The following is a 25,750-nucleotide window of genomic DNA, read 5'->3' on the forward strand; positions in this document are numbered from 1 at the left end:
TATATATATATATATATATATATATTTTTTTTTTGGTGTAAAGTGAGTCTCGCTTATTTGCTCACAGTTTCAGCTGTCAACACTCGAGCCTGCCTTAGAGCGGGTTTGTGTTGGGTTTTGGAGTCACCTCCACACCTTGATGGCTCATGTGGCACCTTGGTATCTCGCTGCTTCCCGATGTGAGATGACGCCTTCTCGCATGACCATTGCTACATTAGAAAAAAAAAACAAACACATTATTATCTTTGAAGGATTGTTGACTAACTTGGGAGAGTGAGGGGCTCTCTTTTTGTGTGCTCAAATGTGGTGACTTTAACCAATATAGATGTACTTTGGTGTGATAAAGTACTGGTACATGTGTTTTATCCGGACCAATACCAGTGACAGTTTCAATTTCACTGGCCTCGGTGATTTATTAGGTCTATGTGTCACTCCCGGTGAAAGAGCGAAAGAGAGCGAGAGAGGCCAGACAGACAGACAACGGACAGAGAGAAAGACAGCCTGCCGCTTTCTCTGTCCTTGTCTTGTCATCTGCATCGCCACCCAACTCTTCGTCCCTCTCTGTTGCGAAAGGCGTGCCAAGAAATCATTGGCTCGTCTGAGAAAGGGCAAATCCTTTTCGGCCCATTTAAATTCTCCTGAGCGCATAGTGCTGACTATTCCAAACTAATTAATAGACATGTCATGAATAAAAACACTTTGATTATGAGAAGAGGTTGCCCTCTGCCTCCTTTTAGGCTTGTCATTAGTATGAGGACACATGTGGTGAATAGCCAGAGTGGTCGGAGCAGCAGCCAGGGACTGCCGCAGATGCCCTCGCCTTGATTAAATTTTTTTTTTTTTGCTTCATGTTTTATTCAGCTCTTACTGCATGGACCCAATGCCGATGTCTCTGATTAGCCGTACCTGTAACAACGAGCGAGCCGGGGCAGCCGGGACCGGCAAAGCGAGACTTATTCAAAGGGAAGGATTCAAAGACTCGTGACCTCAAGGGCCTCGTCAAACGTACACACTCTATTACCAGCCACCCTGCGGTCCCCTCAATCAAAGTGACATACAGTGCATGTCCTCCTGAGTCCATCGACCCAATCGCAATGAAGATTTATTTATGGCTGCCCCGGATTATCACTGGTGGTCCCAGGGTGTGTTTTGATTCGGATATATCAATTCATGCGTAGCAACTACGATGTCGTGTTGTTCTTGACACGCTGCACAATGGCCTTTAAAGTAGTAGTAAAAACTTGCAAGAGACTAAGAAAAAAAGAAATAAAAAGAAAAGAAATTGAGCTTTGGTGCTCAAATGAGATTTTTCAGTGTCTACTTTCATGAATTTTTCATGTGATTTTTATCACTCGGTTCACTTGTTGCAGCTTCACCGCATGGCAGATTATTTGCTATATCCCGGGATTTCGCCGTGATTTTTATTTTGTTCCCACATGGGCTGTTATTGCCGAGCAATATGCGCGGGGCGGGACGAAAGCGTGAATGAAAGACAAGAGAATGTGCAAAGTTTAGGAGCATTTCACACAAAAATGAAAGAAGCTTAAGTGCAATAAGCGTATTGTGCAGCACAACTGGTTGAAGTGACACAACTGCACAGCAAAAATGCTGACCTCCCGTATTTTCCGGAGTATAAGTCGCAGTTTTTTTCATAGTTTGGCTGGGGGTGCGACTTATACTCTGGAGCGACTAATGTGTTAAATGCTTCACACATTGTACACATCACATGTTATTTTCACATTAAACCGCAAGAGGGTGCTCTCGGCCTGTGTTGATACTTTCCACGTTGGCGGTAACTGAGAAAAACAACTGACGATGACTCTGACGTAATCGACGTAGAAGAGGAAGCGCTGCATCTTCTACCTCCGGAGTTGGCGGAGTTGTTTAAAAGTGACAGCGAGCATGAAGATTTCATTGGATTTCGTGATTTGGAGTGACGCTAATGGTTTGGTAAATTTGTTAGCATGTTCTTTGTGCTATAGTTGTCTAAATAACTCTTAATATGTTCCGTGAACATACCAGGCACATTCACAGTTCGTTGTTTAAGCGTCATGTAACGTTAGCATATCGTACACTTATTCAGCCTGTTGTTCTCTAGTTTTATTTTTATTTTAAATTACCTTTCAAGATGACATGTATGTTTTTGGTGTTGGATTTTATCAAATAAATCTCCCCCCAAAATGTGACTTATAGTCCAGTAAGACTTATATATGTTTTTTCCTTCTTAATTATGCAATTTTTGGCTGGTGCGATTTGTAATCCGGAGCGACGCATAATCCGAAAAATACGGTAATTTAACGTAACTTTCCTTTGCGGCAGTTCGCTGGATGGTGTCTGATTTTTAACCCACGTATAATCGCAGCCTTTATGGTGGATGAAGACTTTATATCTTGCCAAAGTGAACGATTTGCTGTAAAAATCAAACGGTCGGTTCATCACTACGACTGTTTTACGGATTTAAAATGACAAATCTTTGTTTTTCTTGATTAAGTTTATTTCTGAGAACACTCCTTTTGAAAATTCAAGATGGATGAAAAAAAACAGTCATGTAATTAGGAACGTATTAGGTCATTAGCGGGTGGTAGAAGAATATATCAAAATGGATTAAATGCAACCAAAGAGCTCTTAATTGTGCCCCAACAGGAAGAAACGAGAAGCATAGAACAGCCTGCCTTGAAGGAAAACAATGCAAGCTTCGTCTTGCCTGTTTGCAATTATGGAAGGACAATGCATCAGGACAATACAATCCCCATCCGCCCCCACCCCAAGAAACTTATCAATACACACACGCACACAAACACACACATACACTATTGACAGCATGAGCCAGTAACTGCACAATTTAATTATTCCACAAAGCTAATGTCGAAGTTGCAAACAACCAAGAGGAGTCATTACGGACGGCTAAAATTAAATCATCAACGTTATAACAAATGGATAGTTTCTGTCACTGTAAAACCTGATCTCATCACAAATTGCAACAATTACATGTATGTTGATTTAATATGGTGTTAAAAGGTTAAAAATCATTTAAAAAAATTGGATGCTTCCGTGGTGTAGCATGTGAAAATAATTTCAACCGGTGCAAGTGACATAATAGAAATAAATGCTGCTCATTATGAGTAATGTTGCCATGATTCCAGCTAGACACTTTTCTGTAAACACACTTTACATATTTGTTGTTACGATTGTAAGAATCTTGGTCAGAAAATATCATCTCCATCATATCGTACAGAATTTGAATTGCGCAAATTTTCAGTTAGCTCACTACAGTAAATGCAGATTTTAAAATGGACAATACCCTTCAGAGTTTAATTTTATCGTGTTTAGGCATTTGTGAATGCACAGCCTGCATTTCATCAAGAGCTGAGTGTTCGTTATCTAACGACGCCTGCATGTGTTACTTTTCTAACGACTGATGAAAAGCAAAATAATTGTACCTTTGAGTATTGCCTCCATGCACAGGGGGCCTCATTGTATTGATTATATGCTTCTTGCGCGTCGTCTCGTTTCGTCCGTGGCCTTTTTATAGATAGCTCCGTGCGGCCGTATGTTATTCGGCGAGAAACGGGCCCGTCAACATGTGGTCCCAAACCCCGGCGGACTCCTCCCAAGGGGGAGACCCCCTGCAGGAGCCATCTGTATCTCAGACAAGGTTATCCATCATTCTTGCTGTAGCTCTCAATTTAGGGTTCTCGTGCGGACAGCTTCAGGCGGCTGTGAACAGCTTTACATGGACGTGGCAGTAATGAGAGCCCTTGAAACTTGCCTTGTGGCTCGCAAAGCCGGGCCGCGGGGGCTGGAGGGAAATCAGTGAGACGATCCCCCAGGATGAACCCGTGCCTGCTGTCTCGGTTTGTTGAAAATATGGGCTTCTTCCTTCACCTTGTTTCATCATGGGGCGGTAGCACTACATTTAAGGGAAGCAAAGGGGATTAGGAATAGGCCACAATCCAAGAAGCACAGTAATCCCCGCTCCAGGCTTTTTAAAGACAATGGAGTGAAATGTTTTCCGCAGCGGCTTGGAGTGCATAAAACTGAACAACCGTCATATCTCAGCTCATTCCGATTTCATTCTTCATTATTTTCACGACAACAGTGTGCATTTAATACGGATGTTTATGTCTGATTGCTTCCAGGTTTGTTGACGTACAGCCGCCATTTATTTATTTTTTTTTATCCTGAGGGCAAACGTCGCAGAGGAAGTAAGATTACACGCGTCCCATAAATTAGCTTGAGGGCTGCCTATTCTCACCACATGGGATGCGCGTTTGCTCATTAATTTCCACCACCAAGAGTTTCAGTGTGACTTCCAATCACGCGTCTTGCTTCTTTAACCGCAGGCAAGCTTCACCCCACTGAACAAATACATCTCCGTCAAACGAGCAACTCTAGTCTGATGGAGTTCTGAAAGAAGTAACATTTTGCAGAGACGCCTCTCTAGTCTTCGAGGGGTGTTATGTTTTATGATTGCTCTGCTTGTATTTGAGGATTCACAGAAGACATGCCTGAGCAAGTGAATCCCCTGTACCCGTACCTGCGCGCAATATAAGATAAAATAAGACAAGAAAAACATTTGTCTCACAATGGAGAAATTTACAGCAGCAAAATTATGAAAGGGAGAAAGTAGAAGACAAAAAGTATATCAATAAATACAAGCATATTAAAAATGGGTGAATGGCGGTGAGTCCAGGTTTTCAGGACTGTCTATTCAATAGCCTGACAGCAGTCGGCAGGAACGAGCGGCGGTACCTCTCCTTCTTGAAGGGCGGGTCTATCAGTCTATGGCTGAAGGAGCTGCCCAGTGCTGTCAGGGTGGTCTGGAGGGGGTGGGGGGGGTCTGTCCATTATAGCTGTTAGCTTAGCTAGCATCCTCCTGTTGCCCACCTCCTCCAGAGTGTCCAGGGAGCAGCCCAGGACAGAGCTGGCCCTCCTGACCAGTCGGTCCAGTCTCGCTCTGTCCTGAGATGCTGCCTGACCAGCAGACGATGCCATAATGAATGGCTGAAGCCACCACAGAGTTAAAGAAGGTCTTAAGGAGTGACCCCTGAACTCCAACAGACCTCAGCTTTCTGAGCAGGAAGAGACCCTTTGACCATAAGTCTCGTTTATTGTTGAGAATAACACCCAGGTACTTGTAGAAGGTCACCCTCTCTATGTCCGTACCCTGGATGGTCATCGGTGCAGGTGAGGACTGTTTCCTGCAGAAATCCAAAACCAATATATTGACTAACCAAAAAAAAAAAAAAAAAGCCTCCACAGTGTCAATTTATCACATAATGAGGTAGAACCCAGTTGAGCTTTCTGGGTAGAGTTAAGGATTGTTTGCATAGTGTGTGAAAGGTCACAAACAACCTGATTGCTGAAGACATTTTTATATTCTATGCAGTACTGGCTCCATATTATTCTCCATATCTTTTTGTCGTATTATTGTAGTGTTTGGTCAGATTTTAAAAATGCATGGAGCATGCTGAGTCTTTATACACATCCCGCCAGTCCCAAATCGAATCATATGTTTGCCATATACAGCTTGCTTGAAGTCTGAATGGCGAAAATCCCATGAGACACATTTTTACTATAGACTGAGCCAAACCATCTGTAGAGGTGCTTTGAAATGTGATTCAAATTGCTTTTCTACAGATGCATCTTCAGTCCAGACGCTCCGTTCTCTCCTCAAATTGGATATGAGTTTAGTGGCTGAGTCACTTGCGCAGCGACACACTCGCACACAACACGACGCCACAGGAGACGCAATTGTTCGTGTGACACTTCCACTGGTTCACTGGTTAAAACGTAGAACTTGGATGACACCGACATGTAAGACACAAACCACAGCAACCTGTCCTGCTTTTAGTCGCTAATTTGCAAATGTTGCCAAATCTCTCCCTGAACGGTGAAAAAAGCTGTTGGTGTATCTGGATGTACCCCGATTGTATCGTTCTCTCTTCTACCTTTATTTTTGTTCTCAGCCACGATAGTATTTCGTTGTAAATGGAATTAGAGGGCCGAGAATTTCGAAGAACTCCCATTCCATGATTGGCCTGGTGTGACATGATGAATGAAATACTTTCAAGAGGAGCTAAACAAGGGCTTTCTGCAGGCAAATTATATGAGGCACTTGTCTTTGTTCCAGGAAATATTAATGCGTTTTCAATGGCTGTAAGTTGCAGTGGGACGGTTAAGTGTGGCACACTTTAAAAGTGCTCCTGTTTGATTCCTCTCACTGTTTAGTTCACATGATTTGTGAGCAGATGTTTTTTTTTTTTGTTTCTGTTCTTAGGCAGAAACGCCACCAGAGGGGCTCGGGTCTTTTATTTTGATCAAACAACGATGTATTCTGATTTTTCCAGTAATGATTCTGTTCCATCCCATTCGTTAAACTGGCAGCAGGACTCCCCGTAGCCAGAAATCAAGTCAGTGAAGAACGCTTAAAAAGGACATATACTGTATATATTGTGCGGAGCTTAGTTAGAGTCACACACTGAGGGTTTAGTTTCAGCCCATCTACTTTCATTTACGGTAACAGAACTTATACATCACATCTAAAACTAATCCAATGCAAATGCGAGGCCCCTTAATTGCTCAGCTCAAATCCACAATTTTACTCTGCTGCTCATCTTTAAAACTCACTCACTCCCAAAGACGTTTTTAAACGTTTTTTCAGACTTGGTCTAGAATTGGCTGGTACTGAATGAATTTAAAAAATAAACGGCTGATCCTCACATTATTGATACTGTTCTCCTTTGTATACGGAGTCCTGAAATAAAACACAAAAACAGATTAGAATGAACACAGACAAGACATTTCCTCTCAGCCTGGAAAGATGTGGGTGTGTTTTCATTGTGAGGTAAAGCCAGAAGGTGTCACTAATAACAGAGACGAGATACTTTGCATGTAAACATATGAGAAGTGTGAGCTGTGAAATTGACTTTGGAGTGTGAAATTAAAAGCAAACGCCGACTGGCTGCGACTCTGATTTGTTTGCAAGGCGGGGCCAACTGTACTGCAATTCAATTAATGCCCTTGATCATCCAAGCAAGTCTGATGGGGCGTGAACATGGGGGGATGGGGATGGGGGGTCGTTTTGATACATTTAACAGTCGAAAAATAATAATAATAACAACAATAATTGACATGAGTGATAACTACGGGTGAGATCAACATTTTCAAGCGAGCAGAGTGTGCTAATCCAATCCAAAATGGATTAGAAATCAAATAGTATGGTGTGCAAGGACGAAGAGAAGGCTAGTGAAAGTGCCAGTAGGATTAAGTCCGAGCGGATATTGCGCGGCCGCAGAGGCAGACTATCTTACAGTTGCTGCCTCTCAATAATAGAAATGTCAAGAAGTGAAAACAGGGGTGAAGCGGATGTCCTGACTGCAGGTCTTGGAAATTACACGGCGGTGGGGAATCCATCATTTCTGCTTCGCACATGAATCCTTTTTTTTTTTTTTTTTTTTTAAACAAATCACATTTACTGTGCAGGAAATTTACTTTTAGGGGGAGAGATTTCTGTCTGACAACCAAAAAAAAAAAAAAAAAGAAGGATTTATGTGAAACTGTTTTGCTCATCTTATGGATAAGAACGGTGCTAGATAAACAGCAGTTGTTTGGATTCAGATTCAACAAGCTGGACAACCTTCCTCAAAGGTTAAGAATCGTATCAGCGCCAAGTTGTACAATTAATCAGAGACCCCCTGCATATGCCTGAATTTTGTCATTTGTATCAATGCATTATCAACTGAGAAATGAAGGAAGATTTCAACCTCTGTGGTGAAAATCTCAACCCTGGATTCACCCGTTTATAAGTACACTGATTACACATTTTTTTTTTTGTCAAGTGGCAGCATACAGTGGAATCACCTGTATTTAGAAACATTGTTAAGTAGATGTGTAGTCTCCTTAAAAAAAAATGTATCTGGATCCAGATGATTTTATTCCATGCAACCGCTTGATGACATCAAAATTCAACACACCTTTTTTTTTCGGCATATGACCATAAACATAAAATCCATGCGAAGAGAGCAAACAAACAAACCAGAATAAATTACAAATAATATTCAAAATGAACTGGGTTGTTCCTTTGAGTTTTATTTTGAGCTCCACAACAAAGAATGTTTCTTTTTTGTTTTGTATTGCTGCTAAAAAAAAAAAAAAAAAAAAAAAAAAAGGTTAATTCATCCAATCCAATAATTATTCGATCACTTCTGGCAGGCGATGACAATCTGCGTGCATCAAAACACATTGCCCTCTCTTCATCCACCATCCGCGTTCCCCGCAGACAGAGTAAAACCGTTTTAAGGCATGCCTCTTGCCTGCAATTTGTCACCACTTGTCAGGCGTTTTATTTTTCAATTAAAGTGGGGCCTCTTTTAAAGTACATTTTATCTCTTTATTTTATTTTTGTTCAATCACCCACACATTTGTTTTCCAGAATCCATTTAGTGAATTGCCAGAAAAGTAAGATAAGTGCATCTTGTAGTCCAAAGTAAGGTTGTTTCAACATAGCCACATACACACTCTATGATATTATATAATAGCAATGTGCGAATAAGCAATTCAGTTAAGCTTAATAAACATTTAAACAACCTTGCGGGAGCAGCCGGTGTTCCCCATATCAATTTTCCATGCTTTATTTTGTAATGTTTTATCTCCCCTCGAGCGATCACTTTGTCAGCATCAGTCGTGTCCATAAATCCTACTGTGGAGGAGATTAGTCTGTAAGAAGTGCCGCCGCGCGCAGTAATTAAAATTCTGCCGGATGGCCAGAGTTTTTTTTCCTGCCATCTCCTCTAAACATCACTTGCTGTCTTTCTGACTGTCACTCTCTTTTGTTGTGCTTTTTGTCCCTCTCAAAGGTTTTAATCAATTATAGTTTCGGCAATTTCAGGACCGAAAGCAGTATCTATTCACACTCCAACACTTGTAAATTGAGGACAAACAGCATCTGAGAGAAATATCAGCAGCAATTTTCATTGCCATACGGCACCAGCCTGTACATTTATAACAAAAGCTCAATGCTTTGTTTCCATTCTTTTGCAAAAATTATTGAATTCTTCTTGCACGAATAAACTAATATGAAAAACAAAATACGATGTCAATAAAACGATGAGATGACCACAAAAGACGCTGTGTCTTTCTAGTTATGCAATTTTAACCCTTTCATGCACCCTGAAACGCGATAACATAAGCCGTCCACTGTAGTAACCGCTGTCCCCGAAAGGGTTAATTAAACAACTATTCACTTTTGTTGCATGATAAAATGTGTCTCTATATATTGAGTCATATGGGCATCAGTGCAGCATATGGGCATCCGTCTAAAATGTTTTTTCTTTTTCTTTTTTTTTTGAAAGACAAATATGCCTGTCTGAGATTGCCTTGCTGGCATGCGTGCATTTTATGACTTCGCCGCTCATATCTTGACAATTGCATTCAATCACAGACAGAATGAAAAACCATTGCACATCTTGCTGCACCATCAGCAGTATGCAAAAGCGGTGCCGGCGTCGAGTTTGTCCATTCGGAGTTCATATTTCTTTCTCAAGTAATACCGAAGGAGACCTAGGAATGACCTCCATCGATCTGTCATTGTCCCCCGTTTTTCCCAGAGGAAGAATGATACTTTTATTGTGATATTTACTTCTCGAAATCTATCAAGGACTGTTGCTGGATCTTTTATTACAGCTACGGTATACATCTTAGTCTGATAAGAGAGTAAATGCTCGATCAATTATATAGAGCAGGCAATAAGATTTATGGCGGGCAGATTTCTGTGTTGTATATTGTGCAAGTTTGTCCTATTCTAACTGAGTATGATGAAAAACGCAAAACATTAAATAATACCACATTAGAATGTAGATGTTATCTCATGCTAATTTTGGAGCTAGAATCTTATAATAAATCAATAAAATTGCTGCACACTCCACAATCATGCAGTTAATGCCACAGATTTCGCACAGTGATAACCGTAGTTTCCGACAGATTAGTTAAGATTAGTTGAAACGTCACGGATAGTTCCCCAAAATAATAATATAGTGAACATTTTTTAAAAGTGATAAAAAAGAATAAATCATCTCCAGTTTTGCTCTTGACCCTTTCATACACCCTGGAACCCGTTAACATGAGAAGCCGTCCACTGTAGTAACCGCTGTCCCTGGAAGGGTTCGTAAAAATACAAATAAATTCTTATGATAAAAGATTTTCACGAAAAACCACCGGCGTTAAATAGTTATATTCTCACCGAGCAATAACTTCAGCACCTAATCCCTTTGAAATACCTCCCTAAAAAGTTAATCAATTCAGCACACTTTAGAGAATGACCAGTTGGCCATATTCCGACTCTTTAATGTCACCGCATCGCTCACTTTTTTTTTTTTTTTCCAGGATTCCCTATTTTGGTCACTCATTGCCTGAAATGTCATCCTCTCACTCATTTTATTACCCCAGAGCTCTGTCTGCACCCAATTTTGTTTATGGCTCAGCTGACCTTTTGTGAGCCATAAACAATGTCTTTGCCGGTCTTTATAGCGTCGCGCGTAATCGTCTCATCGGTTATTTTCCTACTGTAGGAGCAACATGACCTCAACTTTTTGTCCGCAGCCGTGAGATGTGAAGAGATAAATGGCTTTATCGGTAGAAGACGCTATTGGACTACACATGCCAAAGTGCCAGCTGATAAGAGGGAAGCTGTTACAATGCTGTTGGCAGGTCATGACTCTGCTGTATTGTTTTGGATGGCATGTCAAATAGCAAAAAAAAAAAAAAAAAGTGCTTGGATAATAAGCGCTTATGGATAACAATTCTGATAATAAATGCACAAATTATCGGTCAGTGTTGGAGCAAGAAACATATTTCTTGGTTTCCAGAGTTGGCCCACCAGGTCAGTTTGGTCATTTGTTCACATGTGTTGTCTCCTCTCTACCGTCTACGATTTTCATCAGATTTTTATCACTGCATAATAATCTGATACATCATCACCATTTTGCTCTTCTTGTTCATCTTTTGGGAAACCGCGATTGTCTGCCGCTACCTTGCAGGCTGAATTGACATCTCCGTTTTACATAACTTCTCTGAACAGCTGCGCGTCAGGGTCGCTGTCCTTTCAACCTTGTGCTTGGCATCGCTTGCAGCGCCGACGCTCTGATGTGTTCGGCTGCTTTGCTTATTCAACCCCAACCTGCCCCCCCACTCTCTCTCCTGCAGAAACAAAAGCTGACAGGTAGTGGGAGTCGAGGGAGGATGCTTGTTGACTTTTTTTTTTTTTATTGATGATAGCTGTTTTAAGAATTTACGGCATAAAATGCGGGCCACTTCGGGGCTTTTTTTTTCAACACTTGACTGCAAATCATTTGTTATTAAATACAAAATGCCAGATGCTTATAGTATGTATGCATGAATAGTGCAGTCTAATTGGAGGGAACGCAACATGATTAGGACTTTAAATGTTGCCAGCACATTAAATAACTCAAACCAACAGAGGATTTAAATGGTGGTTGTAATGACATGAATTTCATGCGCTTCTGCCAAACCAATATCGAGTGACCAAATGGGAAAGCTCTTTCGACAAGAGACGGAACTACTCAAACATTGACAACGAAAACAATATGTATGACTGTGGAGTCCTTTCCAGTTTTGCTGGCTCTTTCGTACCCCCCCTTGTCCCCTGAGCTGGTAAATTCCAAGATTTAAAGGATTAGTGTGGAGCTGCTACAGACCGCTTAACCCTGAACCACTGTCACAAGGATTCCCCCCCTCATATTAGAATTAACTCCAAAACGTACAAATTTTTACGATTGACTGTGCTGGCGTAAGCAGTTACCGTAGTTACTCCGGGTTCAATATGTAGCTTGCGCAATACGCAAGTATCAATCTATCATTTGGTGTTAAAACTGCTGCAACAAATGACATGGTGCATTCTGGACATTCTGTCACATCTCTTATTTTTAATTGAGCTATTCATAAGTCATATTCAAACAGCCACACGGAGTATGTACCAAAAAATAAAAATAAAATAAAATAATAATAATCACGTGACACACCCCTTCCGGTTATTTTTACACGATGTCCCTTGCAAGCAATGCCATCTCCATTTTAGGCCTTTGTGGTGGACAAAACAAGATACTTGCGAGGCCTGGTGGGCAAACATGACAGTGCCGTGGATGCCTGGCATGATAGTTAAATCGTCGAATCATTTGCCACGGCAGTCACAGATTAGATGAGAAAACTTCGTCAGCCGTAATAAAACAACGTGCATGCAACTAAACCTGATAGCATGGAATCGGGCATCACATAACGTTAAGGTGATTCCGGGGATCTTTTTTTACGATGAGGGCGATGGCCCCTGATCTGAAATCGACTTGAAAAGCAAATATTAACATTTCGACTGATTTTTAGTATATGACTGAAAAATACCGGGTGTGAAGTCTGAAGCTACTTGATTTATTCAATACAAAAAAAAAAAACAGCGTGAAGAGAAGATCAGGATTGAATTCTTTGATTTGACTCCTTGCTTATTGTTTGAAGATTCGAATTTACTCTCTGGTTTTGCAGAGGACATTATCAAGAGCGTGGCAGTGCTTCAGAGCTACTTCAAATTAGTTCTGAAGGAAGCTGCAGATTTTATTATGTACAATGTCAACTTAATCTGTTTTTTTTTTTTTTTCACAATTCAATCCCCGACCCCTCCAGCTACACCCGGGATGGAAAATCCTTTCAATCCAGAAGTCAGAGGACAAACATATTCCATATCTGCGAATATGCACTTATTGGATTTAAACCACAAGCCCCCACATGGTTTTGTGGTAAAAACAAATCAGTGTAGGCGTGATTGAAAGATTGAGTCTGTCAGACACTGAACTTTTATTTTTAGGCCATTAATATAACAGCAAAACAGTCCAAATGGATTTGTTTTCATTTCATGCGTTCTTGTTCTTTAAAAGGCATTTCCACTTGATTTAAACGAGACAAGTGTCGCGGCATGCAACTGGACTGCAGTTTTTATACACATGGATCATGCTTGAAGTGAATAGAAATGGAACTCATGAAAATGATGCTCATTTAAAATAAAACCTTTTGGTCACAAAGCGATGGAATGACGTTGTGCAAGTCTTGAAGTGTAAAACTTCCATAGCCTACATTTAGATTTACTTTTCGATCGTACTAGTAACTGCTGCGTTGGCAGTATCAAGATGCGAAGTAAAAAGGCTTGACAACTTTATCCATCCGTGTGCCGCGTACCCCACATTGTGTATGCACACCCTACATGTGATAGAAGCGAGCGGCGATAAAGGCTGACATTTGTGATAAATGTACTGACCATAAAGTGTCAAATCATAGCAGAACGTGGCTGCCGGTTGCTCCTGGTTACGCTTTGCACCCTCTCACTCGTCCGTGTAACTCCCCTTCAGCGTGGCTGCCATTTTGGACGCACATGGTCAGAGTTCACTTTGACAGGAGCCGGAATGAGTCACATAGTGGCCAAAGGCATGAGCGGACAACGTTAGTGGCCATTAAATATCCTTTTTTTTTTTTTTACCTCGCCTATCTCCGTGACCCCATTTTGAACTTCCTCAGTCTTATGTCCTATTCACTCATGTGGCATGTGTTTGTCGCTGTGGTGTTATAACATTTTAACATGCATAATTGCGCTTTTTGTCAAATCAACACGCACTTTGAATGCCAAGGTGTGGATGTGCACGGTTACTAACATCTGATGGCAGAGTTTCTTCATCTCTTATTCATTCCCCAGTTTATCACCCGCTGACAAGTTGTCACTCTCCCTTCGTCTTTTGTCCTTTTGAAAAACACATTGAATTATTCAGGCACGCTTCATGCATGATACTGCGGCTGTCAGGCCGCATTACTTTGAAAACAGAAGTTTTTGGGTCATGTTTGGGGAAAAACGGCCAGAAGCAAAATGAGAAATGCTGATAAGCTTTTTAATTATCATAAGTTGACATCGTAAATGTTTTAAATTGCGTGATGTAAACTGAGGGAAGCGTTTTGGTGTGTGCAACTTTTACTGAAGGCAGAGCAACAACGTGTAATATGAAGGTTTCCTTAAAAACAATTCAAAAATCATCTGATGGACACATTTCTGCCATGTGTGTCATTTATACGGCACGATGCGCTGTAATTTTGGCGTACCTGCCTGTTTAGCTCTTATCATGTAAAATCACTTTGACACCTTTGCCACTGTGTACATGAACTGTTTCTGAAATGCAATTCCCGCAACATTCTGAATGAAAGAAATGCAGTTTTCCTTTTGAAATCTCTTTCAACGTATTCTTCCAACATATAAACCGCTTGCCTGTCAAAAAGTATCAAATCCAGATGTGAATATTAGCTTTGATTCGTCTTGAGCAGTGATTACGAGAGTGAGTGTCGGCGTGGGTGTTGTGACCACCTGCTGTCTAGAAAGAACTCGAGCGGGAATGTGGAGATGCAAAAAAAAAAAAAAAGCAAAAGATGAGCAAGAGTATCACACTTTGTTTTTCATCTCCTGAATATGATTTGATGCGATATCGCCTGTTTACTTTTAGTTGATCCCAGATGGTATCCCATCGGTCACCACAAGGGAAATTACTTCTGCGTAATATAATCTGCATGTCCATGATGTAAAGTTATTTTGCGGGCCCATTGCCAGAATTTGATAGAATTTGGAACTGTGTCTTATTTTGTATGTTTAAAACACGTTTGCTGCCTCGATGTGATTAAGCTCTACGCACAGTTTATTGTCCTCAAGAGCCTCAACTGCAGTTTTCGGCATCGGCTTGATATGCACAAGTGACTCTGGAGGGACAAATATGTCACGTTGCGAGGTGGTGGTGGACCCCAAAAAAGCACGCAAGAGGGAGGAGCAGGGTGTACTTGACCAATTGTATTAAAACACAGAGAAAACTAAATCCAAAACAAACAAAGTCCAAAGTATCAAAACAAAAAACACGACTGAAGCTAAAACATAAGCAAACACAATGACCGACAATGAGTGGTCAGGTGGGAGTCCTTTAATAGTACTAATTACATGATGACCAACAGGTGTGCAGCTGCAGGAGGGAGCCCTACAGTGCCACCTGTTGGTCACAAACAGAATCATGACAAAATATGTCAAATATCTTGTCTGCAGGAAAAGAGAGAGCTTACAAAAATGCTACATTTGCTTTGCTAACTAAATGCTAACTCTCACTGTGGAGCTTAGTTATATACTTTGGATGTTTGGGATGTATACAGTTGACGTTTCGAGAGTTGAATCTTGATTATTATTATTATTATTAGTAGTAGTAGTAGTAGTAGTAGTATTTATAAAATTATTATTTTTAACACAGTTTTCCTCAGCATATCATCCTAATTGCGATTTAATGTTCAGCTAGTCTTATCGTTGTGGCTGTGTTCCAACAAAAGGGATGAGCCGGTTTCATCAATCAATGTATATATCAACAAAAAGAATAGACGGCACGTTTGACTTGACTAGGCATGGAGAAAAATACATGTTTTAATCAAGACTATAGTGCCTTCTCCACTCAAAAAAACAACAAAAAAAAGTGCATGTATGCGTCAGAATGCCACAGGGAGCAGCGTCATATATCACTGTCAGCGTTATTATTTGTATCCCCGCGCCTCCCCATGGGCAGCTTGTGTTCTGGTTTACAGGGTTTATGTTTTCAGACTTGAGCGCATGGGCACTCACCTGAATCTGCCCTCTGACACCCCGCTGCCAAAACAAACAAAACCATTTCAAAATTACACACAATCAGCACATAAAAATGTCTCCCCTTAATTTTATTCCCAATTTATCTCTGGTAATTTGAGCCACACTAGCATTGCAGTAAAAGGCATCAATAGCAAAAAGAACATTTCAGATCTAACACATAAATACAAACTTTACATCATGTAAGGGTCCTATTAGTACCGTTGTACCAAACAATGATAGTTGTGCAAATGATGCGAAGAATCATCAAGTAAAAATAAAGTGAGCAGCGGAACAATAATTACAATGCAATGACAGTTGATGAAAAGAATCGTCGCACAATTTAAAGTAACCAGTCGCGCAGTCGTTATGGGACAACAACAGACGTGCAATGATGCAAAGAGCACTTTAAAATAGCGAGTGGTGTGAACTATTGTCATAACAGTATCAATAATCGATATTCTATTACTGTCACACAGGGATGTGCAGATGTGCAAAATTGGCAAAAATTAGCAAAATGCCACTGTGGAATTTTGAGTCAATTGTTGAAGTTAATGGCAAGAAGGAAAAAGCTATTGGAATGTCTGCCGGTTTTAGCGCACCTCGTTCGTTAACGCCGACCTGAGGGAAGAAGCTGGAAAAGGTGGTGACCAGGATATGGAGGGTCAGAGAAATTTTGCCTGCCCTCGTCTTAATTGGTTCTTGCAGCGCGCAAGTCCTCAAGCCTGTAGAGTGGGATGCCAATGATTTTTTTTTCAGCAATCCTAAATGCTATGTTTGATGACTGTGATCTGTACTGTAGCCTGTGGGGTCTTTTCATTGGTAAAATAATGATATCATCAGCCCATGACTTCGTTGTCCTTTTTTTTCACCTTTACTTTCACTCCCACTCTGTATTTGTGAACCAAAAGGGATTTTCATTATTTCACTAAGAGAACCCCGTTGAATTTATGCCACATCTCTGTGATAGTTCTATGAAATAACTATAAATGCGTTTGTGAGTGCGCGTGTGTGTTTTGCAGTTGGATGTACAGGTTGAAATGCTGGCATCATGTGTAACGCTGACATCACATATTTTCGCATTTCCCACATCCGTAAATACGCTGCAATGAGCAGTACAAGAAATTATAGAGACCTTGAATATAAAACGGTAAATAATCGTATGTTGTGTTATTTCAAAGCATCTGGGATTTTAAATGTATCACATTACCTTAATCCATTATCAAATTGTGATTTCTGTTTCACCCCGGGCTCACTTCTTAATTGACTCCAGCATGGAGTAAATGAGAATAAAATGAAAAGATAAATTTCAATAATGGAAGGAAATGAAGTGTGTCAGAGACATTTTCTCCCAGTATATTCTCAGAAGCGCAGCATTGGTAAATTGAATTACAACAATGATTCTTCCATGAAAGACGTGGGTTACTAACACAAAGCAACACGATGTACTCTCATTGGTTCACTTGTGCTTGATAAAGATAAGCTAAATATGCATGAAAGAAATTGAATGGAATTGCAATATTCACAATTCAACATCATTCAAACCTACACTGAAGCTTCCTTGCTGCAGTGTGCATGTTCAATGGCCCATTTACATTTTGTTACGCTACGGTTTGTCTCATGCAAACAGGGCTACCAAGTGGATCTGTTTTTGTTCCGCTTTTAGTAAAAGGTCAGTCCTTATGAGCTTCTATTAAGCCATAGTTTGTTTGGAGCCCTTAAGGACGAAGTTCATTGAACCGGAGCATAATAAATGATAAATGACGGTTCCGCTCAATGAAGTCAAAGGGCAAAAGGAGAAAAAGGGTCCAAGTTATGATGCTGTTTTCAAAAATCATCAGCCTGCTACATTGAAAATCTATCAATGACCCTTTTAAAATCAGATTATGTTCGGTCGCCTGGGCTGAGCCACACTTTAAATATCCTTCACTTATAAGTAGATTTTTTTTTCTTCTTTTCTTAATTTTTTTTTTTAAATGAAAAAAAATCTAGCTTGCTCTCCGAGCTAGCACTCACTTAATTGAATTTTGTACGTTTTCCTCCCGACACTTTATTTATTTCCACCTCCGTGCACCTGTGACACCCAGAAGCCTAATTAAATTATCAATTCATTAAGTCGACTAATGGAATCATTTATCAGATCCAGCTCATTACGTCGCGTCGTCTTTTCTTGATCACGGTAGTCCAAACAAATGCTACAGGTATGGAGCACGTGTCAAAGTGAGGCCCTTTTCATTTCCCGACGTAAACCTCCACTGAGGAACCAGGAAGTCGCGCTGCCGGTTCTGAAAGATGCGCGTGCGAGCCCAATGGAAGCTGTCGATTGATTTGCTTGTCTAGAGTCTCTGCGTAAAAATAAGGAAATAAAGCCCCTGGATCTAAAGGAGATTGATGTCAATCAGCAGCCCGCCTCAAGTGTTGCTTGTCCCATCTTATTAACGCGCTCTCCATGCACTGAGAGTTCTCTGATGACTCCATTGATATGCAACTGAAGAGAGAAGCTTGTCTCTTGCCATCTTAAGGAGGAGTCCCTTGTGATTGCTCACTCTGTCTCCGCAGTTGGCAAAGACCGCCAGCCAGATTGTCATGGATACAGAAATGTATCCAAACAAAGTCATCTTCCGGTATGAAGGGCATTGAGAATGTACGATTTTTTTTCACAATAAGGTCATCCATGAATGATCGGGTCGGCCGTTCAGTCACAGGGCACATACTGACAAACAACCAGTCGCACTCACATTCACATTTATGTGCAATTTGGAGCCTTTAATTACCTTGACATGTTTTTGGAATCTGGGTGCAATGCAAAGAAAAGCCATGCGAGTGCAGGTAGAACAGGACGGTCTGAGCCCAGAATCTTTTTGACTGATGCGGATGGGCTCATTATGATTCCAACGTGCTGTCTAATAAGCGCTATTGAAGCAATAATCTCGAGCCCCAAATGGTTACAGCAAAATGTAGCACTTTCAAAGCCATTGTTGCGGCATCTGCCCGCGCATTTTTACCCCCCTGCCAAACATGTCATGCTTGTCAAAGGCACTGAACTCATTTTTATTATTATTTTTATTTAAGTCCGGATAAAGGTGTCATGCTACCAGCTTTAGCAGTGTACCGTTAAGCAAACATATTTAAGATTGTATGACCTTGCTGGTAGTTATTGTCTCTTTAGTGATCTTTTTGTTGTGCAGAAGCACAAACACTAATGTTGCTTAAAAAAAAAATAATGTTTAGTTTTTTATTTTAACAGAATTTAGTGCCTAGTTTTACTGACGATATTCATTTTAATAATTGAAAGATGTTTCCTCCATTCAGCTGTATTTTGCCGCATGCATTACATAGGCAGGGAGAGATGGCATATTTTACTCGTCTAATATAAAACATTTTTTCAAAATGTCAAACTATATCAAACATTTAATTTAAATGATTTGGTCAGGACGCTTTGGAAAGGAATCAGAACTCACCAAATCACCAGACATCAGAAAGACTTAAAACATGATCATTTCCATTCACTGTCTTATCAAACCTTAATTCTTCTCACTCTTTTAAATCCTCGATCTATTCATTTGACCCAATAAAAGTACACGTGAATTCAAAATGAAAAGCTTCCTTTCACACCTAAATTCCCCCATGGACAGTAAATTGCATCTTGGTGTATTTGTGCCGCGCGTCTGAATAGGAACACGAACCAGCGCGAGAACGGTAATCTCATTCTGTCATGGCACACACCAACTTTAATTTATGAATACGCTCTAATTAACAAGCCTCCGTGTCATGTGACTTAATGCAGTTACACACATAACCTCTTAAGCGTTTCAGCTCGCGGGCATCTACTTTTCGCCATTAGAATCCCTGCTGCAGTAAATGAGCGCACGCCCTGTGAGTTTACATCATCCTCAACACCGCCGGGGCACTTACGCAGAGGCTTCAGTGGCATCACATTCTGGAACGCGAGCGGTTAAAAACATGTCGTTTTAATCTAAGGTACCCAAAATAAAACATCAGTCATCTCTTTGGGGGGGTTTTTAGTCATTGATCGCTGGATCGTTAAATATGATGGCGATACGCCCATCTTGTGAAGCTGACAGAGCCCATGAAGATCACCTTGTTCTGACACTCCCAACGCTTAAACCGGCATGTGACAGTACATCTCCACTTGATTGGAGTCCTTCAAGCGCAATGAATTTAAATTGGCTGCCAGTAGAGTGAGATGTTCCATCTACAGATTGAACCGGGTGACGGAGGGGCCCCTTCTGTGCTTTCAAATCCAGAGTCGAGCTCGGTTGTGTTTGCCAAAATCACAGTGGGCAAGCAGTAATTGGAATGGAAGTTTGTGCTTTCAAATAACAAAAAAAAAAAACCCCACAAATATTTGGTATTCTATAAACTTGCAGTGACGAGCTAACAGACTCACAGCATGTCCACAACATTAGGTTCAGGAAACAAGAGGCGAGTTAATTTAGGCAAAGACTAACAAAAAAACACCGGGGCCCGTATTCAGAGGAATCATTGCGCAAATAGTTTTTAGCCGATCTCAGGATATAGTATAAACCATCCATCCATCCATTTTCTGATCCATTTATCCTCACAAGGGTCGATGGGTTATATCGTACAATAAAACCTATTCATAAAAAGTGTTTCTAACCGATAAATTGTGAGTGGAGACAAGAAAATAGGTTCATTTTAAGCACAGGACAAAAAGGGGAAGAAAAGATGTCTTCCGGACACTGGCTAAGCTTTTAAACATATCCCGAGATTGGATGGTAAACAATCCAGAGTGAACCCATCCCAGTGTACTGCTAAAAACTTATAGAACAGGTATTGAAGCAATGCCGACGACGATAGGAATCAAGAATTTTTGAGGGTTAAAAGTAAAAACAACAAAAAAAGAAGAAAACAAGATTTCAACTCTTACCGAGTGAAACTTCTACAGCGAACATCCAATTAGATTTCAGAGAACATTGTGGTAGCACAGTAATCACCACGGTGGGGTCTCCAACCTGTACACATTGATTTTGTATTGATCTTTGTGTGAGAAACTCAGCTTTAACCTAGTTCCCCACTCCATCTTTCCACACCACTCGATATTCTGACTGCTGAGAGCCAGCTGGATGGTCAAAAAAGCTTAACACACCGAGATTTTGACTCCGAGAGGAGCCACAGATAAGAATCAGGATAATAACAATCAGAAGTTTTTCTTCTGAATGTTGCTATACTTTTGCATGAGGTGAGCAAACTGTAACATGACTGTACTCATTCAAGTTGCGGTTGCCGATCGGAGCCATTCTAGTGGTCCGTTTTGTTTTAGTTAAGGTTTGTGTCCTGTGTGGCATTTAAATGCACGGTCTACTTTGGGAGCCAGGGAAACATCAATAATGTGCCGGTCATATTTCCAGAGCAAATATTTGCTTGCTTGGTGGTTGCAGACATATCCGAGTATCTATTTCCCGTTCTGGAAAAGCAAATGCAATTTTAATGCTAGCGTGCATACGAATTGTACTGATGTTAAAGTGACCTCCGGACTTATTTGTCATATTTTCATATGAAATTATACTTCCCGCAGCTTCACTTTAAGCACATTATATTTGCTCTTCACGTTGGAAGAAGTAAATTGAAATCCTGCCACTATGTGTGGCGTGAAATAACAAGCAGCTATTAAAACCCATTTAAACTTCCATTTTTTTTTTTTTAATATTCAGATAATTACTGGTTTGCGCCTGTCGAAGATTCTGAAGGCATGAATATTTTCGCAGGGTTTGGCGACTCCAAAAATCCATTTGTCAGAACTCCTCAGGCAAACAGTGTGTGTGTGGTGTGTGTGTGTGGAGGGAGGGGGAAGACACTTGAGGACACACAATTTTAATTACGTGGCGTGAGCTGCCACTTAACAGTTGGTGATTACACTGTACACAAATTTCAGCTGTCACCTTAACAGATGTAGGTCAAAAGTGCACCAATAATCCTGCCAGGCTTGCGTTGTTTACGTCACGCCGGTGAAATATAACTCCCGTTATTTATCAAAGTATTTTAATTGAAGATTATTTGGCTGCATCGTTTGGAGGTTGGCGTTTAATTAATTGAAAAAAATTGTCATTGCTGTGATTTTTTTTCCAAGCAGTCGTGTTTTCATCCCTAATTCAGACACTAAGCTATACAACAGTCAACTATTGTGCTGTGTTTTTACTTTCTTCATCTCAATTCCCCCTTTCCAACAACAGTCTCATTTGTGATACGTTCAAAAATTTCCACCGTAGACATTTTCAATGAGGCTAAATACCTAGCGGATGCATGCAGCAATGTGGAGCAGCCCGAATTGCACAAATATTTCCTCGTCATGTCACACGGTTGTGAGGCAACCGAAAGGCTGTTTGAATATCAACAGCCATGCGTCACTTCGGTGGCACAATGGGAAAGGGAGTGGGAGGAAGGCAAAACTTGCCTTTTTTTTTTGTCCCGGACAAAGCTTGTCTCCTCTAATGCAACAGCTATGACAAAAAGAAACTAATGTCCTCCACTGTGTTCCTTTCTTTACCGTGTCACATCCTACTTGATTCATGGGTCGGTTACACTGTGGGGCTGGGATGATGTCGTTGTACTGAGATAACTAACACAGCTACTGCCAACCTGCAGGAGAAATATGAGGCAGATCCGAGATTATGGTTTCAATGTTGTATTGCAATCGGCTGATCCATATATCTGGATGCAAATCTGTCCTTTGAATATTTGCCCCCCCCAATGTGAAATTATTCTCTTTTCTTTTAGGTCCAAATGAGAGTGATGGCACCAGGTGGAGGACTCTAGCTTGAATGTTGTATTGCAGTCGGCTGATCCATATATCTGGATGCAAATCTGTTCTTTGAATATTTGCCCCCCCAATGTGAAATTGTTCTCTTTTCTTTTAGGTCCAAATGAGAGTGATGGCACCAGGTGGAGGACTCTAGCTTTGAACAGGGGTCACATCACATACCCCTCGACTGCCGACACAGAGAGTGAGGTTCACTGGGTCACCACCGCCTTGCCGATGAACAGCCCAGACCACCGGCCGGTCCTTAAAGGCTTGATGCTTCATGAGCACCTCCTCATGAGGGACTTTGAGGGAGACCAGCACTTTTTGAGGAGCGACGGCTCATATCCCACCAGACCAGGCTCCGCGTCCGCCTCGGATGTATTGCGCCCCGTCACTCAAGTAGTTCCCCACGAGGATGCTCCAGCCTTCTCAGACGTGGCCTCGACCGCAACGGCAGCTGCCACCTCGCCGCTTACCACATTCTCCCCGACAACACCCAGACCTCTGATGCCTCTCCTGCAGAAGTCTTCGGAGGAAATAAAGGAAAGCGACAAGCTGGAGCAAACCGCACACTCCCTCACAACGCAAGCGGCACCAAATAACGACGACACCCGAGCTGCTTCCGTATCATCGCAGCAAGATCACCCTCCTTTTTCCGCCGAAACGAACCTGGCATCCTCCGCGATGAGGATGGAGAAAGGGCGAGCCAAAGAAACGCCGAAAGACAAAAGCAATCAGTCCCTCCCGAACCAAACTTCTTCCGCGTCAACCTCCGTGATCACGACGACAACCATCACCACAGTGCAAACATCCGGTGAGTATGTTCCCAATCCCATCGACTCCTCCTTCCATAAATTAATGTGCGTGAAACAGAAGGTTGTTCAAATGACTGTGAAATAAGTATGAGCCGCATCACAAAGACCTAAACCCCAGAGGAAACTGAAAGTTTGGAGTATCTCCCTGTTAGGATTTGACACACGCATCTTCCGAGGGGAAGAAAATTAAACGGCAGATTTCTGCTTCCGTTCTGCTCACCTTGCATGCTGCGCACAGCTTTTCATCCTTTCCGCGAGGAATAACAGAGTTGCTCATGCGTCAAAGACAATCTGATTTGTCCTGCCTGTCCACCGTGTAGCGGGAGAAGCAATCCGCAGAGATAGTTTGAGGGTTACACGGCCACGGGGACACAGGTGGGCTGTCAGTAAGAGTCAGTGGACTGAAGGAAAAGGGAATCACACGTCTTTTCGCTGTCTCCCGCAGAGCCGTGCGGCCTAAATTTCACTGACCCCGAGGGCAACATTGAAATCCTGCAGCAGCTTGACACCGCAATGGAGTGCAACTACTTGATTACCGTCTACCTGGGGTATGGCGTCGAGGTTCAGGTCAGTGTTCGAGACCCCGTGTCATTCTTTCGAGCATCTGAAACAACACTAGCTTTTTGATTGAGGGATCGAGTTGTGTAAACCTCTTTTGACCCTTGTGGTAGGCCCTGTTTGCGGCCTCTGACTACGACTCTGGGCAAACAGGTTTCACCCAGATTGTTTTTTAATTTTTTAAAAATATTTCAAGCTAACGAAAAGAATAAATATGTTGCGATTTAAACATTACGGCTGGATGGATGCAAGGCTTGAGGAGCCAACGATGAGAAGAAAGGAGCATCAGCGCAGAGCGCCGATGCGGATGTGGAATTGGGAGTCGCGGCTTGGAGTTGAAGCGGATTACGTGGGACAGGAGATGTGAGCCAATCTCTTTTCGTCAATGGACGCTAAAGCTTCGTGTTTGCTTTCAAAACTTAGCTTGTAGCAGACGTGTGCACATTTTCAGCATGACGTCTCTGATCCACTGGTGAAAGGACACTCTGATCCTCTCCTCTTTCATCTATAACTGCTTCAAACAACAAAGTGTATACAGGAAAAGTGATTGAGATTGCACGACTGTCTGTGTCTTTTGTGTTGTGTTATTTTATTTTGACTTCAAGATGGCGCCGCGAGAGTGGCTGCCTTTCCAGCAGCTCCTATATTTTGTTTTTCTCTTTCTTCCTTTCATAAGTTTGCTGCTGTGAATTGGAAATTTCTCCATTGCGAGACTAATAAAGGTTTTCTTATCTTATCTTATTACTCACTTCCTATTGCCACAATTTAATAACAAGCCCACTAATTGTGCATTTATGTATGCTTTTAAAACTCAGGTGTATCACAACAAAACGTTACATAAGGCTCCTAAAAGTGGACAGAAACGCCAATCTAATTATTATAACTATCACATGGCCACTGCAAGTGACCCCTTTTATTTACAGGTGGCTTGATATTGTGGCATATTAGAAATGATGTCCGACTACTCTGGCTCGTAATGTGCTTAATAAGCGGTAATGTTGGTTATATAAAACACTCAAGTGAAATAAGGGTGCAGGGGGTTAATCTAGTAAATAGCTGACATATTTGGTGTTAGCTTTTAGAATATTTGCCGCTCTTGTGTGGGATGATGGAGATAGACAGGCAGAAAATTGCTTGGGTGTGTGGGAGGACGGGGACAGTCTCAGGTTGAATGTTTGCATGGGAAGTCTTTTTATAAAGGTTATAAGAATTAATTTGTAGTTTTTACGTGTGTGTGTGTGCGTTTGTGTGGTTGCCTGGCATTTGCAATTCCTCGTCTAATTTACCACAGGAGACTTGAAACCATATGTGAGCTTTGTTTCCCTGCCTCTGGAGGGCCAAGATAAGTCTTGACTGAGTATACTCTTTCTGAAGAGAGTATTTTTTTTCCGAGAACCCCTTACCTGCACACATCCACACAGGCGTACCCGAGCAAAGACTTGACAACATTTGATGTCATAGCTTGTGAACCGTCGCAGACTTTTCAGTGCGTTTGGCAAAAATACTCATTGGGTACTTGGAAATCATCAGCGCAAGAAAGGGAGCTTCCGTCCACCATACTGATGAGCTGATTAGCGAGTCTGAACCTCATAGGCCAGTCCATGACACAACTGATGAAAGTGAAGCCACGGTCTCCATTTCTTTGAAAAAGAGAGACATATCGAAGGCAAGCATGTGTTTCACCTACTCATCAGCAGTCATCTCCTTCTGCCTGAAGACAATCCAAGTCTCTTGGTTTCCTCGTGGCAGGCTCAGATTTCAAATGTACTCGTTATTGTTCCTTAGTTTTAGGGCCAAAACATTGGAGCAATTCGATATCTGTACCATTTTCACAAGTGCGTGGAATTGTTGATGCTATTACAAGTAAGACATCTAGGTCTTGTCCTTTATTTCATAAAATGGATTTGA

The 25,750-nt window shown here is 41.5% G+C and overlaps 1 protein-coding gene across 3 annotated transcripts in view; it reads left to right on the forward strand.

Moving 5' to 3' along the window:
- Positions 1–25,750, forward strand: part of sez6a (seizure related 6 homolog a) — an 80,269-nt gene that overhangs the window by 18,576 nt on the left and 35,943 nt on the right. For all 3 annotated transcript variants that reach the window (XR_002166828.1, XM_019858906.1, XM_019858905.1), the window contains exons 2-3: positions 22,585–23,283; positions 23,730–23,851. Coding sequence is in view for 2 of the 3 variants with exons in the window: in XM_019858906.1 (XP_019714465.1) it covers positions 22,585–23,283; positions 23,730–23,851 (821 nt within the window). In the remaining variant the exon portion in view is untranslated. The remainder of the gene's footprint in view (positions 1–22,584; positions 23,284–23,729; positions 23,852–25,750) is intronic.

Source organism: Hippocampus comes, unplaced genomic scaffold (genome assembly GCF_001891065.2).
Source record: "Hippocampus comes isolate QL1 unplaced genomic scaffold, H_comes_QL1_v1.1 scaffold230, whole genome shotgun sequence".
Classification (NCBI taxonomy): Eukaryota; Metazoa; Chordata; class Actinopteri; order Syngnathiformes; family Syngnathidae; genus Hippocampus; species Hippocampus comes.